Source organism: Gasterosteus aculeatus, chromosome 12 (assembly GCF_964276395.1).
Source record: "Gasterosteus aculeatus chromosome 12, fGasAcu3.hap1.1, whole genome shotgun sequence".
Taxonomy (NCBI): domain Eukaryota; kingdom Metazoa; phylum Chordata; class Actinopteri; order Perciformes; family Gasterosteidae; genus Gasterosteus; species Gasterosteus aculeatus.
This window is the reverse complement of record NC_135700.1, coordinates 13,266,509-13,285,726: the sequence shown is the minus strand read 5'-3', so window position 1 is coordinate 13,285,726 and position 19,218 is coordinate 13,266,509. Positions and strand designations below refer to the sequence as shown.

The following is a 19,218-nucleotide window of genomic DNA, read 5'->3' as shown; positions in this document are numbered from 1 at the left end:
TAACAAAAATTCAAACTATCCCTTTACGGTTTCTGAGAGGGCTCATTGGCTGTGAGGGAACTTCAAACAGTAGACTTGCCATGACGACATCACATGTAATACATTTTATGTTTAACTGTTGTTTTTGTGTACAGATTTAAGGAAAGTGGAAGAGGATCGCGCTTAAATGAATACATTTAAAAGAAATCCTGATTCAAGCACAGAACATCTGAGATAATCTTAATCTACAGGCTGAGTTTACCTTTAAATTATGCATTTTGGCTTCATGGAGTACAATAAGAAGTCAGCGTGACGGGAAAGACAAAAGATTTACCATTAATCCATTGCCATTTTAATAGCTTCTCAGCCCCTAGGCGCCCTGCCATTATATAACTAGCCATAAAAGCATACTGCATAAAATCCTTCGCTGGACAGAATTAATGTGCACTGATAAATGAGCATGAGCAGTGAATACAGCAAGGAGTCTCAAAGTAGGAGCAAACCTGCAGATTACAGCACTGAATTAAATGTGAAAAAAATATGTCTCGTCACCTGATAACCTGATGTCAAAGTTATAAAAATTGAACACATGAGGTTCCAAGCAGTGAGTCCAGTTTAGGACACGAACACAGGGGTAACGCCCCTGATGCTGAATCAGAAGTTTGTTTCTATGAAGTCAATAGTGTGTTAAAGCTGGTAATGGAGTTCTCGGCTATTAATTCAAAGAGCAACAGAAGTACGGTGAGAGTTTTCTTTTCAAATTTAACATCACAATAATAACCGTTTTCAGGAGCTAATAAGATTGAACTCTGGCATCTAATTCTCCCTCTTTACTCCTGAACCAGACAGAGCACTTCTGCTGGATAGAAATACCAGACAGGCTCTTCTGACCACAATGAAGGACCACAGGGGCCAAAAAAGCTGCACTCTCTTAATTTCCTAACAACTCTCCATCTAAAACATTTCCATCGCTGTCTTCTACCTCCAGGACCAATCACTTGGTCTCAGCTCACACCACAGGAAGCAAATCCTTCTGCACTTCAATTTAATGGACTGTTATGAGGGTTTCCCAAAGGTGCAGCATTTTCAGAGTAACTGAGAAAACTGTGAAGAGGACATAATGGTACAATTTTGGTAGCTGAAGGAAATTTTTTTAATAAAAAATGCTTTGATAAAAATATATGTATTTTTAGGGTTTTGCAGCATTATGGTAGAAAGAACAGATTAAATTGAACAGAATTGTTTGCTTCTGACAACTGCACCCTCTGGAAACGTATGCATTTTTCTCATCATTTCTGTTTAGGTTATTCAACATGTCCCCACGGAACACCGCGCACACTCAATCTAGCCACGACCTCGTCTTACTGCTCCCAGCGCCTGAGGCTGCACACGTTACAGTCTGTGATCCCCTCACTCGGCGAAAAGCCTCCGACTTATTGTACTTCTCTCTAGACTGAAGGTGAAGTGGGGTGAGAGAAAGATGGACAAAAACAACAAGATCCAGCACACAGATGGAAGCCCTGCAAGTATGTTTCTTACTACTGTTCCCAAGTCAATCAATTGAGGATCAGGTCTAACAATATCACACCAATGTGTGGTAAGAAGGTAAGAGAGTATTTAGTTAGTCTGAAAAAAAATAGAACATTTTGGACTTTGTGTTTCTAAGCGAGCAACGATAAAATTATTCTGTGTGGTTTGCATACATGATGGGAAAATGTTGAGGATGTCATTCTGGCCGAATGACCAGCTGGGTCATCGGTCATTACTTATCCGCATTGTGATCAACTTGCTTGTGGAAAGTCAACACGACGCAACTTCCTCCGTGTACAATGTTATTGTAAAGCTCTTTTTTGGACAAAATCCTCCTGCGGCGGCTTTCTCCCCGGACTCAAATGGTGAATCACACAATAATGAGTACATGGGACCCTTTAGGCCATTGCGCACAGGCACACGTCTTTTCTGCTGCTCCTGCTGAAAATCAGTCCCAACATCAATTTCACAGATAACACGCAGGCAACAGGCAAGAAAATGACATCGACGAAAAAGTATCTTGCCGCTGCTCACACACAAAAATGTTGTGGAAAAAATATATATATACGTTTACAATACTTCCTCATAACCGGCTTCCCATTATTTGAAGGATGGGCTGCAAAATATGACCAGCAGAATGAGAAAAAGTGAAGTTGTTGGTGAATAAATGCACCTTACGGGCACAAACATCATCCACCTCTTAGGATTACGCTCTGCACTCACATTAGTTTCTCATAAATGAGCTGCATCGCAACTGGAAAAACAGTGACCGTTGACATTCAAAGGAAGGCTAATAATCACAGTGCAATACCATTTGAAAATGTGTGTCCCAGTTATGCTTGAACTAATGCACACACAACAGGATTAACATTCATTTCACTTCGCCCACTTTTGGGAAAAACAATGTGAAACAGAAAATGTGATTTTGATAAAACTCCGCAGGGCAACTTTAGTATTTGCACAATGGATGCAGCTAAGAAAAGATGAGTATAAAATCGTTATTTGCAGCTGGTCCTTGCAGCATTGATTCAAGCTGCAAGGACAAACAGGTAATGCCCTTAGAATAATGAGCAAACATTAATCAGAATAGTGGTCTTTACTCTCAATGTAGGAGAGAGAAAATACCGTCAACAGCAATTAAGGAGTTGAAATTGGCTGAAAGCGGCGAGTCCGTTTTAGAGAACTAGCACTGGGCTTTTACAATGGCTAATCATGGTTTATTTACCCCGTTTGCCTAATCTTATGAAAGCAAATCAACATGGGAGTCACAAGCAAACTGGGACCAGCTGAGGCCGTACAGACTGCAATGCTTCGCTCCTCCTTATCTGAAATTGATGTGTTCATTTATGGGGGTGAGTGTCGATCAACAAAATTATTCAGAATTTCCATTCCCGAGGGCGCTATGAACAAACAAACTCTCCGAACAAATAATTCAACAACCATGGAGAGATATGGTGATGCCATTACAACACAAAATTATTCACAATATAGCCGCACGGAGCAAAGCAACTCCGATCTAATCTACATTTTAAGAATGAAAAGTCAAGGCGCATTACGGTCATGCGGCACGGCCTTTATTACAGCTCCGTGTCAAATAAAGCTGCGCTGGGTCCAGCATAAAAATAATATCTATCATAGCACCCTTTCCAGATGTTGGGGAAGTAGTGTATAAACATTAAGGAGCGTGTTACTTTTCATATTATGTGCAATCCTGGCACAAGGAAACTTCAAGTCCAACGTCAACACGGTTTAGGTAACATGACATGAGGGGAGAGAGGGCCGTGCATGCAAAATGAATTACATAAAGCAATTATGACCACAGTATCAGTCTCTCAAATGTCAGACACCAGCAACTTTAAGAGCAGAGCTATTTTTGTGCAATCGTGTCGTCGGTGTAGATTTCACAAGCTGTTTAAGAGAAACTAAAGTTCTCATAAAAGTGAGCACGGGTAATGAATTTTTAAGGTCCGGGAACGACAGCGTGCTTGACCCGATCTGATTAATTAAAATGCACAGATGTTCCAGCCGTTTCATCAGTCTCTGCAGTGTGGATTTACAGCTCTGTTTGGTAGATGAGACGAGCCCCCCCCATCCCCCCACTGGCAAGTACAACGCACTTCTGGTGGCTTCATCCTTCCTTTGTGCTCCTACTCTTTTCTTCATTGTCGGGATGTTTGATACAGTGTCAAACACACCTTGGAAGTGGGGTTTTGGCCCAGGTTTAGACAGGACAAGGTAAAGTTGACCGACCACATGAGAGCACAGCGCGGCAGACACACCTGCATTGCAGGATGCGGCCTCCTTGAAACAGGGTGGGCTCCATGTGGTGCATGTGCGCAGACATCCAGCCATCCTCCAGCTCCTCCTCAATCTCACTCACAGCAGGCGAGAGTGAAAACAACGCAGCAAAGCATAGCGCGATGACTGGGTACTTTACATCACAGCGTCACACCAAAAAAAGAGAGCCGCGAATAAAAAAAACCACTGTGCAATTACATCACAGCATCAAAGCTGCACATTTGTAACTTAAAGTAAAGCAAAACACACACAATTGTTTTTATCAAACACAACGATTTAGTAATAAGACAAGGTGATCTGCATCCCAAGGTAAATGACTGAAGGTGTCGTTAACGCAGTCACTGTGGGGGATGTTGTTAGAGCGCAACGAGCCTGATCAGATAGAACGCATGCGTCCCGGATTGAGGTGGAGATGATGATGGAAAAATCGGACTCTGAACTATAACTGCAACCCACGCAGTGGGAATCTACAGCAGTGCTCTTGCTCAAGTGCCTCCACACCCATGGACCACCCACATCGCGGTTACCACGTGCGTTGCCCGAGTCGATCTCTTCTCAACAGTAGGTTAGCGTGTGCCAACCGTTTGACAGCTCCCTGGATAATAATGTTGTCAGAGGGGATAAAAACAATTTTGGTATAATTTTTAATAAAATAAAGAATTATTGAGTATTTAATTTACACAAGAGTTTACAAATAGGCTTTATAAATGGGTTTAATTCAAACTATTACTACTACCACCACCTGAAATATGCTATTGGGAGATTGTGATAGATACAAAATAAACTACCAAGTTGAAGATTTTGGCCATATTGCCCTAATGATTTGCAAAGAATCACATCATTGACATGTGTAGTATGTCGTTTGTAGTAAAATCATTGGTAAAGTAACTTGTGACTACAGATTCCAGATTCAAAAGTACAATATTTATCTATGGAATGTAGAGTAAATTGGTTGTGTCATGAAATGGAAATATCAATTGGTTTACTCCAATAGTCAATTCCATTGCTGACCATAATGACATACCAGAATGTATACACGATAGAAATGTGTGTGGTTTTATGCATGTGTGTCTGTCTGTCAAGTGGTGGCATTTCAGGTCACATTCCTCTCTTAAAGAGTCGGTCCAGTCTGAAGCTCTGAACACACCGACCGTGTCCGGCTGACTACCAAAACTACTGGATTCGTCATTCTTGCCGCCCAAACCACACTGCGGCTGCATGGAGGCCGGGACAATGACAGGAAGGCCAGCCGCAACTATTTCCTATTGAGAACTATTGAGTTTTACAACAATATCAATATGATCCTCTGTCCTAGGAAAATTCTCAAAATCTCTCTTGCTCATTTTTAAACCTCATTTTTTAAAATATATATATATATATATATATATATATATATATATATATATATATATATATATATTTGCAGTAAGTTGGGACAACAAGTAAAATGGGGAATCATAAAACATGCCAATCTGGTAGCAAAATAATAAAAGCTTCCTGGCCGGGAGAGAAAGCGAGAGACTCCTTCATAAACAGCTACTATTATAGAAAGCAGTGGCTGGCTGGCTGTTTTCAGTGGACTAAACACTTGAAGCCACTTGTCGGGAAAGCTCCCTCAGAGCTCGAGTCAGCACAGGACTCCAAAGCACCATAATTGCAGTTCTCATGGTTTACTTTGTGTATCGCAAAGTCAAAGAATGGCAACTCGGGGAAACCTGGGAGCTCCACTGGGCCACAGCAGTGTGCATCTGGACTCACTGAGGCTCACCAGCTGTAGCCCCCCTCCACCCCCCGTCTGCCACGAAGGCATCCAAACAGACACTCCGACAAAACAGCCTCTTTAGAGTTTCCTGAATAATGTGTTAAATATGCAGAGTTGTTAGAGCCCAGTTACCTCCTGAGCCAATTTCAACATCAGCTCTAGTACATTGGGTTTGATGTGATTTATTTAGGTAATCATGAATGGTTAATTAAAGAGAAAAGAGAATGTTTCTTCACTGTGCATAGAATATCTTTGCGGTTCGGTCTGTTGTTCGGAAAACAAACTGCCCGGTGGTGCGAGCGCACATATTTGTGCACATGTCGGGGCGGAACTGCTGTGCATGGGGGAACATTTTTTTTCATCTTTTTATTACATTTTCTATTCCAGACTTTTTAAAGGGGGCGGGGGGGCTGTTATAATGGTAGGGGAAACACTGAGTATCATTAGAATATTAACTTAACCATATTTTCTACAAACACATGTATATCGACAAAGAAAACAAGAATAATACTGCATCATTCCCAATACCAGAACACCCCCCCCACAGTTCATATCGACTGCATATTGAATCCAATTCAGTCGTCCTGGCTTCAGTCAGCACAATCCCCGCACACGGAGTAGCAGGTGAGCTCCGCCTTCAGTATCTGTCACCAGGGATTCAATTTCGCAAACATCTGAGTAGGCAGGAGGGATGGGGGGGTGACTAACTTATTGATGCATAGCTTACATCAGCAATAGAGTATTCATTTCTATTCATAACACTCAAAGGAATGCAATCATCTGATACTGTACACTAACATGATAACGTCTCTTTCCTTTGCAACACGGATAGGTGACCTAGAAAGTGATGCGTTTTAGAGCATGTGTCGCTCGACCGTCAGGCTTAAACTAATCCACCTTTAAGGACTTTCACAGAAACTAAAAGAGCATGGACAGACCTGGCCGTTGCATCAATAAAAGAGACAACGCAACATGATGGAAGACCAGGACGCTATTCTCAAGAGGATAAACAGCAAAACACCTCTAGCGAATTCAAAAAAACATTTCTGCCAAGTTGGCAGGTTACCAAAACATGGAGACATTCAATAACAAGTAAGCACCTACTCAGAGCGCAGAGCTGCAACAAACAGCCTGGCGAGTGATTGAAAGAGCAGAGAAGATCCGCAAAATCAATTTTTTTTAAAAGCTGCATAAGAGAGGTGTGAGTTTGTTTGATATTCTTATCTACCACTTGGTGCTAAACAGCCCTGTGAAACGATGTCCTTCATTAGGCATGGGAGTAAGAGCTATGGCTATCTGCATTTTGAGGTTATTTAGGGCAGAGGAGAAGCAACTGATTAGAGAAACGAAAGAAATGTTCCTCTGATTAAAGGAAAAGTGCTTGGGTCGGCACACAAGAGACATCGCAACGGTGTTTGTAGATCGTGTACATTACAATGTATGATTATCATTCACCATTTCTTATGTGAAGCTCCAGCAACACAAACCCACAATCCTCTCACATAGAAACCATTTTTTCATGCCGTGTGTAGCTGAACTAACTCTTTAAGTGATAAGGACACCTGATCTGAAATCTAAATCTAGCATTTCTGCTGCGCTGCAGTTCAACCTGCTCCACAACCGCAGATCAGTAACAACTTAGCTGGAGTCCTGTTACAAAAGGGGACAAAATCCCTTCCCACCTTCATACATTTCCTTTTACAAAAGAAACTCCACCCAAATTCGCCATTTTGCCAAAACTGAAATCTCCATTCAGATCCTTTTCAGATGTTCAGCTCATTGTTTTCATTGTAAATAAGGATTATCAGATCAAAACTCTTTACCCTTCTAAAAGTGCCCCACAAAACCGCCGCTGCTGCTCCTCCCAGGTCAGATTGTCCCGGCACGTTTGGACAACGTGAGGAGGTTAAGGGCGGGCGCGTCCTGTCCTCGTTACGTGACATGAGATAGAAGCCAAAAACCGACTGCTCTCACAGACAGATCAGATGCCAACAGCTTATCAATCGGACTTTCTTTGTGAACTGAACTCTGCCAGACCGGAGGAGCTTACTGTGCGACGTGATGAGAAACTATAAAAGACTAACCTATACAAGTCCAGTGTAAAACAAATTGAGCGAACACCCTGTTTTTTCAGCAACAATGGCGTTCACTTGAGGAAGCTGCAGCACGGCCAGACCGTCACGTGGCCACGAAAGCAGATGGGCAAATTCCTTGTTTAACAGCCCAATGAATTGGCTTCCTTTCTGTAAACTGATGTGTTATTTTCCTCACCAGGATTTGTCAAGAAATCTATTCACACGAGACCAACAATCTATTACCCTGCCAGGAAACGTCATTATCGAGATATTAAGTTACCTATTATATCAGCCAGCCAAATAGGAAGACTTTATTTTGACATATAAAGATTTTTTTTTTTTTTACATACTTCTTGTTTAGTTGTTGAGCTATTATAAATAATTGACATAAACCTGTAGAGAAAGTTGCAGTCACCAGGGCTCAAGTATCCTGCTTTACGCAGATATGAAAATATTGTTAGCATAGTTAAACTCTCACTATCTAGATTTAGATTACCTCCTGATGTAAAAACAGGACTAGCCATGACAACTTCAGAGACCAAATCTACAAATGTGATGTTTTTCACAAACAAAAAATAAATAAATGGATGACTAATTTTGTTCCCAGTGATATTTGACTAAAGAACAGTAAATACAAAAATGTAAGCGGTTACATAAGCCTAAACTAAAACAATGAATCTCTTACTTTTAAACTATTGGCTCCACTATCCTTGATTATTGTCAAATATTGATCAAAGGCCCCACGCAATGAGCTACACAAAATGCTCGATACATATTAGATTTAAGAAGTAGATGCTTAACCCACAAGAGGTAGCTTGTTTGATTGAAATGTTTATTTCCAGATAGGGTTTTTCAAGATTAAAAATGTGAGGATCATAAACTACAGCCTACTGCTGTGATTGCATACCACGCTTAAAAAAGAAAAAGAAAAAAAAAAAAATCTTTTTCCATTTCAGTACTGACATTCTTCAAATACCTCAACCCTCTCTGTGTGTGCCTGTGGGTATATGGGAGCATGCAAGTATTGAATAAAAGCCAGAGAGAGATGCGTGTCCATGTATTTTCACGTCCCCTCAGAACATCTGGCTTTTGTTTCAGCCCCTATGACCTGTGTGAGGTTCTGCTTCGTCCCATCCCCCACCGCTCCTCTGAGGGAGAGCAGAGTAATGAGTGCTGCTGCAGTTCCCAGGACCCACGGTTATATGGGTGTTCATAGCTTTGCTCCAGGCTGAGAGACAACCTCCTGCTGACCAGCTTGTTTTTTTCCCCCTCCACCTCCACGGGGTCAAGTTGTTGTTTTTAAGGAGAGCGAGTGAAGCCAGACATTTATGTCATCCTCAGGATGTCTCCGGTAACACTGATTCATGCCCTGCTTTTGTCCTCAGAGGATGTTGGCCTTTGCTGATATCACGGTGGGGCAATTTCTCTGATAAGAGAGCAATTATTGGGTTCACATGCGACAGTGGACTTTTGATTGATGACTTAGTCCAGAAAGATGAAACGCACACAAGGTGACAAGATGTCATCAGTGGTTTAGCTGTAAGGAAAACACTAACAGACATGAGAAAACAAATGTTTTGTGCCATTTGCTTCAGATACCATGGGGATGAAAAACAGAATTTATACTCAAGAAACAGTCTCTGCAAAGGCTATTATTAGAGTGTACTATTTAGCTACCTGCAATAAAACACCCAAAGGATGTCTAGAAAAATCCTTGTTAAACATTTAGTTCAGGGACAAAGAATTAGTTTGGTAGCTTTTCCTCTCAAATGCTGATGTAACATCTATGTGCAAAAGGAACAAGGTTAAAAGTGGACAACATGGAGCAAAGAAGTCTGGTTACCCAACTTGTTTTGCAGCAGTCTGAAGTGTGTGGGCGTGACTCGCGACTGACGGATGACTGACAGACGGGAGTTCACTGCTCAGCCCTTATTTCTCAGGGTTTTCTCCTCTTTCAGGTACATTTAAAAAAAAAAAAGCTTGCTGCGACTGAATCACATGAATACATTCATGTCCAGGACCAATCAATTTGAGTTGAGCATTTTACAAAAGATTCTTGCTCTCTGGAGATTGACCAATTTACGAGCCACTTCAGAGACAAAGAGGAGATGCCTCAATCATGACTAAAGTATCCTAAGAATACCACTACAGTGTAACTACATGAACTATTTAGAAATACGGGTTCACCCTGCAGCAGTTAGTGGATTCTCATCAACTTAAAAGGTTTTCTATACATTATTCAAAGCATGAATATAGAATCGAACATCAGTGTTTCCTTTAGGTTTACAGTGTGTGTGTGTGTGTGTGTGTGTGTGATTTAGTTGATTAATACCTGAGCAGAGGATGCAGTTGCTCTCCTCTGTGTGTTGTAATCAGACCTTCCATGTGCTTTGTTGACATAACCGTGCAGATACCAGAAGCTTTTTAGTGTACGGCCTCTGCGCTGCACTGCGCTCATAGAGCGTCTACGGTTCCCCCCCCCCCCCCCCCCCCCCCGCTAGTTGGCCTCAGAAAAATGGCATTAGCTTCATCAGCCCTGTTTCTACTCTTGCCTCATGAGCCTCCGGCGTGTGGAAGCATGAGATATGCTCTGAATTTCAAAACGGGCACCGTTGAACAATTTACAAAGATTTCCACTACATGCTATGGGAAAGGTTAAAAGTAACATAAAAAGAGAGTAAAAAAAAAAAAAAAGAGTAAAAGAGACATCCACGTCTAGGTTTAACAAGCTTTGTTTTCATTTACATTTTCTTTGGCAATAGATACATTTTAGATGATCCAAAAATGATTATAATGCACGGTGTCAGCTGCATGGTTTTCTGGTGGGGAATTGGTTTAGGACTAAATTTTGGGTGCATCTGCTGCAATGTCCTTTTAACGCAGAAGTCTCCAGCAGAGCAAACAGGACAAGTCAATCTCTGCAGTTCATTAACTTCTGAAAAAGGGCAGCTGGCACTGAGATAAAGTGAAGAGATCTGGGTCTGCTTAGTGCGAGCGAGGCCGGCGAATAAAAGACAGGCTCTCTCATTGACAGCATCGCAAGGACCAAAGGCAGAGGGACCAAAGGCACTGCAGACATGAGCCACTCTGCTGATCATCAACCGCAGCGAGATGAGAGGCGAAGCACGTCCCCTTCCCCTCCCTCACCACCCCCCACCAGATAAAAAGTCCAGCCTCTTAATGGGTCGGCACCAAACAAGGGCCCCGCGTCCAACTATTCTGACTTTGTTTGCAGCAGTATCGTTACTGCATTTCAAAGCAACCCGGTCTCTAAAGGGACACGCTACACTGACTCTACGGGGGTGCACACTCCATTGGCTAAAATAGGCCAGAGCCTGAAAGTAAACCAGCTTACAAAACATGTACTTAAAATATTTAGAGGTAGCAATCTATATAGCTGGTGTGTTTGACTCAAGGACCCTGAAAGGCCCTCAGGGTACTGTAACTAATCTCTCGAATATGAATATTCATGATTTCCATTTCAAAAAGTGGGAAATTTACACCACATAACCGTGATCTGACAAAATCAGCAAGAAATTTAAAAAATGCTCTGTGGCCGACGCTGAGTACCCATTGGGCCAATAAGGGAATAATTTACCTTATAGAGATGAAAATTGCAATATTCACGATGAATAAGTGATGTTCACTCCAACAGCGGACTTTAAATCATCGCCCCACTGCATCCCCCCGACACTCTAAATGGGCTGTGCTTTCACTGTTAATGGCTCTTTTTGTGTTTACATTAGAATATCTTAAAACATCTTTTTCGCCTTCAAGGCACCATGGTTCGCAATTATTAGGTGCCATGACTCAGCAGCAACACCCCTAAAGATAATTAATTCCAAAAGGGTATTTTCATTTTTTATGTGGCAAACCAGTCTTTGTGGAGGGAACCGTATTATTCACCTCTGGTGGAAAAATAAATCGTTTTCAAACGTTCCTTTCACACTTTGGTACGGTTTGGGAGTTGGATGAGTGCATCTTGTGAGGGGGCTAAAGTTGGGTTGAGGAGCAAATAAAAGAGCCTCATGAAGGCATTGGTGAGTCGTCTTGGCAGACGATGCAGAGCAGCTCATTTCCGGACTCGGCAGGCAGCTCCTTCTCACATCGTCTCCCAGCCAATCATATGTTGTCAGAGGATTTTCCAGCAAATCCCCGCCCACCTCCCCCTTCCCAGCAGTTAATTGCGTAATTTCCTTCAATTATGGACTCTGTACCTTCACCCTCTCATGTTTTCCAATACAGGTTGGCTACTTTCTCAATGAAGAGAACTGAAAAAGAATCCAACTCTTATCAGGCAGAGCAGCACCAACCGTTCACAGCCCCCTAAACTGAGCTGCTGCAGTTTGCACAATAACAGGTCCACAGTAGTGATCTTCTACAACAACCAATGTTTACAGGCAAGATAAGGGGCGACCACTTCATAATGAAGTATAATAAACTTCGCAGGGCAAAGAGACCGGAGGGTGAACAATAATTTGTTAAATTTACAAAGAAATTCATTCCAGTTCAAACACTTTCAAACAACTGAAATAACCAGTTACACACGTCAACCAGGATGAATTATTTTCAGTCAACCAAACAGGCCTCCGCCTGGTCCCGGCAACTACATATGAAATCGCAAATGTATATGTATATGAGCTATACAACTTAATGTTTAATGCAGACAACACGGGTTAGAAAACATGTGTGCTGTAGTGTGTCACTTCTGTAATCATGTTATGACAAATATTGTGCAAAGTGTGACGCAGAGAAATGAACAATACATGATGTGATTTCAGAGGGACGGAAAAAGAAAAACACTGACCACAAGTCAGTCGGTCAAAGAACTCCTGCTTCGTAAAGAATAGCTGTGGAGCCGCTTGGCTTAGAATGGTTGAACCAAGTTGGTGCAGGTGGATTACATTGATACCAGCACAACGAGCTAAGAAGGAAAGTTGTCCAACACCAGTAACAGAAACCACTCCTCACATGAAGGGAAGTGACAGGTTTCTGAGAACTGCTCAATTTCACTTAAGTAGGGAGCTTTTTTAAAAGGAAATAAGATTTACTTCCTTTGCATCCTCCAAACAGTGCCACATAAATGTTACACATGTCTGCTCTTCATGAGTGAACAACAGTAACCCGTTTAATATTCCAGGAGGAGGAAGCAGGAAACAAATACTTTCTTTGAAAATGGTGCGGTTGAAACCTCTTATATAAACAAGATAAATAAAAATAAAAACCAATTGAGGATAATTTTAAAGTGGTTTTGATAGTTTTACTTCTCAATGACAATAACATGGTAATGTCAGTTTATTTTCAAACAAGTTTAATACAATTAATCCAAATGATGCAGGTTGCCCAAAACAAGGTATGGCCAGAAAGTAGTCCGGCAACATTGCAAAGAGCAAGTTAGATATTCAGACGATGTGCCTCATCACCAGTAAGGGAACTTCCACGAGCTGCATACAAGATGGACGAGATGGTGAAAGCCTGAGGCCACAGACAGAAGCACAATATTTCAAAAACACGAGTGACCTAAAAGAAATACAAAAAGAATCTCTCTACCAGATAAATCAGCAGTTGAGCTCATCCAATGAAATAACAGGCAGCTTTTGTCGGAGCAGTGAAAAAGTATTTTCAAAATCGAGCCTTTGATCTTGTGGTGGTTTGATCTATTGCACAAACTGCACTAGAATGATTCTTAAGAGTTATTTAACTTTCTCCTGTCCTCCTTACTTTTAATAACATTCCCTTTAATCCCATTTCACCATTTATTTAAATAGTGGCTTAATAGAGGTGCAATTGAACCAGAAATAGCACAAATAGGCAAGTTGCCCCTGAAAAACTACACTATGAGCTGGCTGATGCAGGCAAGGGTCTATAAAATGTAGAGTATCCATCCAGAGATGCAAGCTGGCAGTTAATCCACCACAGAGTCAGCCTTTTCTTTATTTTATTACTTTAATATGGTTTTAATTATTCCCCTTGTTCTAAAATGCCACTATAATGTGCAAGTCGAGTCCAGCTGAGACTGAGACCCATTTGCTTACAGCCCATTGCTTTTAAAGCAGACTGCCTGGTTCATGGCATGAACACTCATTGATTGTATTTCCTGGTGTCACCTAAAGCTAAACCTAACCTAAAAGGGAGGAATCCTAAAGCTCTGTGTCAACTAAGCAAGAGGCAGTGCAGCGACAGGGTGCAACTTTACTGAGGCTGTTGGTGGAAAATGTATCTCTGCAATAAACAACCCAGCCCAATGTCACACCGGTGAGCTGGCCTTGATTGATGAGCAGTGACAGCAGAAGAAAAGAGACTTCAAGTGACTTTTGTTCGGCCCGACAGACCAAACAAACCATAACAACGACGAGCATCGACCAAGACAGATGCAGCACATCAGCCGGATGACGGGCAACTTGTCTGTGTTCATCTTTGGGATGTTGATTGTTCTTGCTGACTGATGGGATTTTATAACGGTTTGACAATTACAAAGAATAATTATAAAGACACGGTACGCATTAATGTTAATTTATTTAGCAGTTAAACGTATTATGTTACGTTGCATTAAATCTGCATTGTGTTATCAATTAACTGAATCACATGAAAATAAATGATCTACTCAGTATGTGCACATCAGAAAAAGTGCTGCCAAAGATGTGTCTACTCCATCGACATCATGGTGCATGTATCATGATGGAGGATTCAATAATCCGACATGTTTTGGGTACAGAGTGCATGGACGGCATAGAGCGAGCGGGATGAGTGAAGGCGGATAAAAAACGTCATCACCAGAGCATTAAAACCTTCCGAGCTGCAGTCTATGATCCTGCCCTCAAGCTTTCCCACCTAATGCCAACACCAGCAGAGGCAGGCCGAGAGCTCGGACACACCGCCTCTGCATTAAAAACAAAAACTAACAGATTGTTCATTCACAGCCCTGAAAGCTTCTAATCAGTATCAGCATCCTAATCAGTGAGCAGTGGCGTACTGGATGCAGTCATGAGCATTGTATAATTTGGTCCCAACTTGTCGTTTTACCTCACTTTTCAAAAGTTAATGAGCAGAGAAAATGCTTCGATAAGACGCCGAGGGCCCAACAGATGGGAAGGTTTCATGTAATTTATTCTGGAGTTCTATCGCGGCCGTGTCATAAAGCAAGTTCTTATGCCCAATGCGTCCAATGGAAAGCAACAAGTGAACTCAACTCAACTAGGGCGGCAACCTGATCAATATGTAAAGTACTTACTCAAACAATCAACTAATTATTTGGTCCGCAATGCAGGACAATGTAAACAAAAAAAAAAAAAAAATCTATTTTCCAATGCTCGATGTCTTCAAATGGTGTCGTGATAGAGGTGGAAGAAACCGAAAAACGTTCTACTTGAGTCTATGATCCACATTAGAAAGAGTTTAGGGTTTTGCTAATCATCTGCCTAGCTGATTTTATGAAGACTGCACTATGAGAACTGACATTTTGAAATTTTAAACTGTCAAAGTAGCATTTATCAAAAACATTATCTAATTTTCCCTCCCTCAAAATGTTGTGAAATGATTTAAAGCCACTCGCTGGGAATGGCCAAACCACAGCGCTTCTCGTCTCCACAGCAGTGTTGTGAAAGTCAACGTGTGTAATTGCTGTCTGGAGTCCTCACGGTCCGGGCAATACATAGTTTAAGGATTTGAGTGTGTAGAATTACTCATTAGTCTGCTGTGATTCAGAGCGCAAATAGCATTCCTGGCTGGGACCACTAATACCATATGTAGCAAAGCCGAACATGGAAAAGTGCTGATGCTATGGAAACAAGCATGTGCATGGTGCTTTTTATCAGGAGAGAATCTAAGAACATGTTGGCTGGAACAGATTATCCTAAACTATGGTTTAATGGCACATATGGAAAATAAATTGATCAGCTGCAACATTGTGGTCTAAAAAGCTTTACACCTGAGTACAATTCATAAGGCAAAACAGACACTTTTAAAAGTAGTCTGAATACTAAATTAAGTAGTAGCCTCGCACATTTAGGACGTGGCGATGTTTAAGGATAATTGGTTCAAATGTTAATCGATTTACTTACATGTCCGTAATTGATGAACCCATGTTTGCTGGCAACTTGCTCAGCTTCAGCCGGACCTCCAGGTATGTGGACGGCCCACGTGTTGGTGTAGACCTTCTGACCGAGTGCTGGTTGCGACCCAGAACCCAGCAAGACCAGCAGAGGCACGAGCAGCAACTCGAGCAGCCTGAGCCTGCGGCCTACAGAGGGACACGGAGGGCCAGAAGCCATGGGTTCTCCTGGTGCAGGGCAGTCTCTGAGCACAGCGTCTCTCCGATGGGCCGGGGCTGCCCACAGTGCACGCAGGTGCACAGAGAGACAAAGAAGGGCGGAGGGGTGGGGTGGGGTGAGAAGGGGAGGGGCAGTCTCAGCTCACCTGACAGGAAACAAAAAAAGAAAGACAAGGGTCATTTTTCGTGTTTGTAAAAGTGAGACCCAAACTCTGCGACCTCGACCCATATGGGGAAACAATCCACAAGACACCAAGCTCCTTGGTCCAAATATAAGGGTTTGGTCTTCTCTCATGGTTGCTTCAATAAGTGGAGGATACAAGGAAAATAAAAAGTAATATGGGAATTAACCTGGTGTTAATGTTTTCAGATTTTAAGAAGTGCTGTAACTGAAGCCAGACACGTCAAAATAAAGACAGAGCTCATTAAATAACATCTGAATCAGTTTTGTTGGAATAACAGCAGTTTGAAGCAGACGTACAGCCCAGCTAAGTACAGGCATTTGATAATCCCACAGGAAGCAGAGAGCGGGGAGCCAGGCCTCGTGTTGTGGACGGACACACACACACACACACACACACACACACACACACGGCGTATGCTCATCAACTGGGATAAGAAATCAACCAGCCAAGCAATGAACTAAGCATACGCAGACTGAACTCACCGTGTCAATACACCACACTCTACATGAACAAACAAGATCCTCAAATTATGAGTTTAAAAGAACTTGGGACACTCATCACCAAAAGAAGTTGCTAATTTTGCCAGTTTACTATACAAAATCTATACACCGGACACATTAATTCCAAAACCTTTTTAAAGAACATAATTTTATTTCCAGCTGTATACATGTACATTGACCTAAAAGACACTTTTGGGGCATAAATTCCTCAATCATGTAATACGTGTATATGGAATTTTGTTTCATTTAAATTACAATTATTGGTATTTGTTCTACCAGCACAACTTCAGATTATTTGTTAGAATAAATCCACTCTTTAGAAAAAGAAACATTTCAATCATAAAACATACATTACAATGAATAACTGGTCTTAAAGTAAGAATTACTCTTGAAATATTAGACGGCTGATGTTCCATCTGCCCGTTTGCGGAGACAGTTCAAGGGACTCCCTTGATATCACGTATTCTTTCATATAAACTGTTTAAACAAATACAGCCGGTGTAGATCTAATTGGTATTAATGGCATTCATCATACTGTTATTACAATTCACTCGGCACCCTGAGATGCTTGTAATGTTAAAAGCCCCGTTGAATCATTGGCCATGCCAATCAAGATCTAAATCCACTGAACCCTCTGCAATGACCTGATACATGTAGAGCAACAGATAAAATCATGTTAACTGGCATGGAAACCAAAAGACACAATTCAAAACTGCTGAAATGACTTGGCGACCAGTGTCGTAAGTCACAAGTACGTGTCTCCATGAAGGAGTGTGTAGTGAAGCGTGTGTAGAGCTGCAGACTGGCTGTGAGTCGCTACGACAAGCTGCTTATCAGCTAAGTGACTACTGTAATAAATATCTACCCATACATACGCACAGGCAACATGTTTATCAAATAAAGGAGAACAAGTCAGGTGCCGGAGGTGTCTCTCAAAGTAGAACCGTTTCTTTCGTGCCAACTCCAAATCCCTCCACCACCTTTCTAATTCTTCTGCCCCGATTAGTTAAGCCTCTTTAAACACAAACCAGCCTAAATTAAGCAGCAAGGATCCAACACATTGATTACAGGTTACATTTCCTTCTTTAACGAAGGACAAACTGGCTATTTAAGCCAATATTTGCTGGAGTTTTGATCAGACTTAAAATATAAATATGTTGATTTGTTCTTAAAGACCAAATACAGAACGCAGTCTAACTGATCGAACAAGCAAAAATAAAAGACAGCTGGAGATAAACCTAGGAGGCACAACTCACTCAACGTTGTCCTGCGTCCTTTGATGCAACAGGTAAAGACAGTGGGACGGTTTCCAGATCTGTGTTTGAGTTGCAGGCACACGCTGACTTTTATGGACGGATGCATGTGACCTCATCAGGGCGCTCACCCACTCAGCTTGTTTAACGTCACCGTGAAAACCACACGCCACAGCCCACGGGGCACCAAACTGCTTTACTGCTCACCGGAGACAAAGGACACGCCGAGGGTCACCCTCCGGGCTGCAACAGCAAAAGGCCCCACGCGGTGAGAACAAATAGAACTGAGAGAAATACACACACACACAATTCTAGTCAGCCAAGTATCATTAAGCACAGCCTCATTACCGAACCCCTCAGAACATTTAAAAGAGGAACGGTTTACACCTCACTAGTTTAATGTTCACATTTTACTGAGATGAAAATGATCTCGCATACAACTCTTTTTGCATGATAACATTTTTTTGAATTATTGCAGTCACTTGTTGTGACATGAAATCAATATCGCAGTGAAAGAACACAAAGATAGCCAAAAGGGTGTGTACAGAAAACAAGCTGTGTGTGTGTGTGCGTGCGCATGAGAGATAAAAAACCTTATGTAGTGACAGTAATGATAATAACATTCGGCTCAACATGCCATAAACAATGTCCAAAATCACATTAGCAGCTGAAAAGGTGCAAAATGGAACTGAACCTCCCTTTTCCAAACTGTGATACAAAGAGTTTTCCTCGCAGCAGTTCAATAGTACAACTAGATTTATTGCCCCAACAAACTCCACCTCACACAGTAACAACGATGTTAAACAGGCTGCAGATACTCGCCATCTGCAAAGGCCTCATTTCCTCGGGTTCAGAGAAACTGTCCATGAGGTGTGAGTGTTGGACTATCACGGTCCTTAGTTACAAAGACCTTTACAACGAATATGGGCGTAAATTTCACAAAGCCTCTCATTTATAAGAAATGCCGTTTAGTGTAGTTTCACAGAATTTCATTGTACGGAGTAACCTGTTAAACTGCACACATGACCCTAAATATCTGGAATCTCGAACCTTCCACGCCTTAATCCAACATTCAGACTACCCTGCAGACGGTTTCAATTGTTTGGTCTTCTGGTTTCCGAATTAGGTTTTACATGTTTTTCTTGCATATTCTCAAATGTGTGTTATCTGAACTTAAATGGAAAAGTCTTATAAACCTGCACCCCAGGTTTCAAAGATAAACTTCCCTGCAATGTATAAATTAGGGTCTTAGAGAAATGATTTACCGAGACAGAAGCTTGTTTTCTATAATTGTTTTGTAATTGAAAATATTGACATACTTGATATATTGTGGAAATGCTTACCTGTTAAAGGAAGCATGTGCTTGA

General features: G+C 41.7%; 1 protein-coding gene across 6 annotated transcripts in view; it reads right to left on the bottom strand.

Moving 5' to 3' along the window:
- furina (furin (paired basic amino acid cleaving enzyme) a) overlaps positions 1-19,218 on the bottom strand; it is a 62,168-nt gene that overhangs the window by 40,879 nt on the left and 2,071 nt on the right. For 3 of the 6 annotated variants that reach the window (XM_040200652.2, XM_040200644.2, XM_078084862.1), the window contains exon 2: positions 15,705-16,059. In XM_040200652.2, the coding sequence (XP_040056586.1) occupies positions 15,705-15,914 (210 nt within the window). In that variant the 5' untranslated portion in view covers positions 15,915-16,059. Of the gene's footprint in view, positions 1-15,704; positions 16,060-17,854; positions 17,917-18,058; positions 18,136-19,218 lie in introns of those variants that run through there. The other 3 variants (XM_078084863.1, XM_078084864.1, XM_078084861.1) reach the window with 2 other exon arrangements.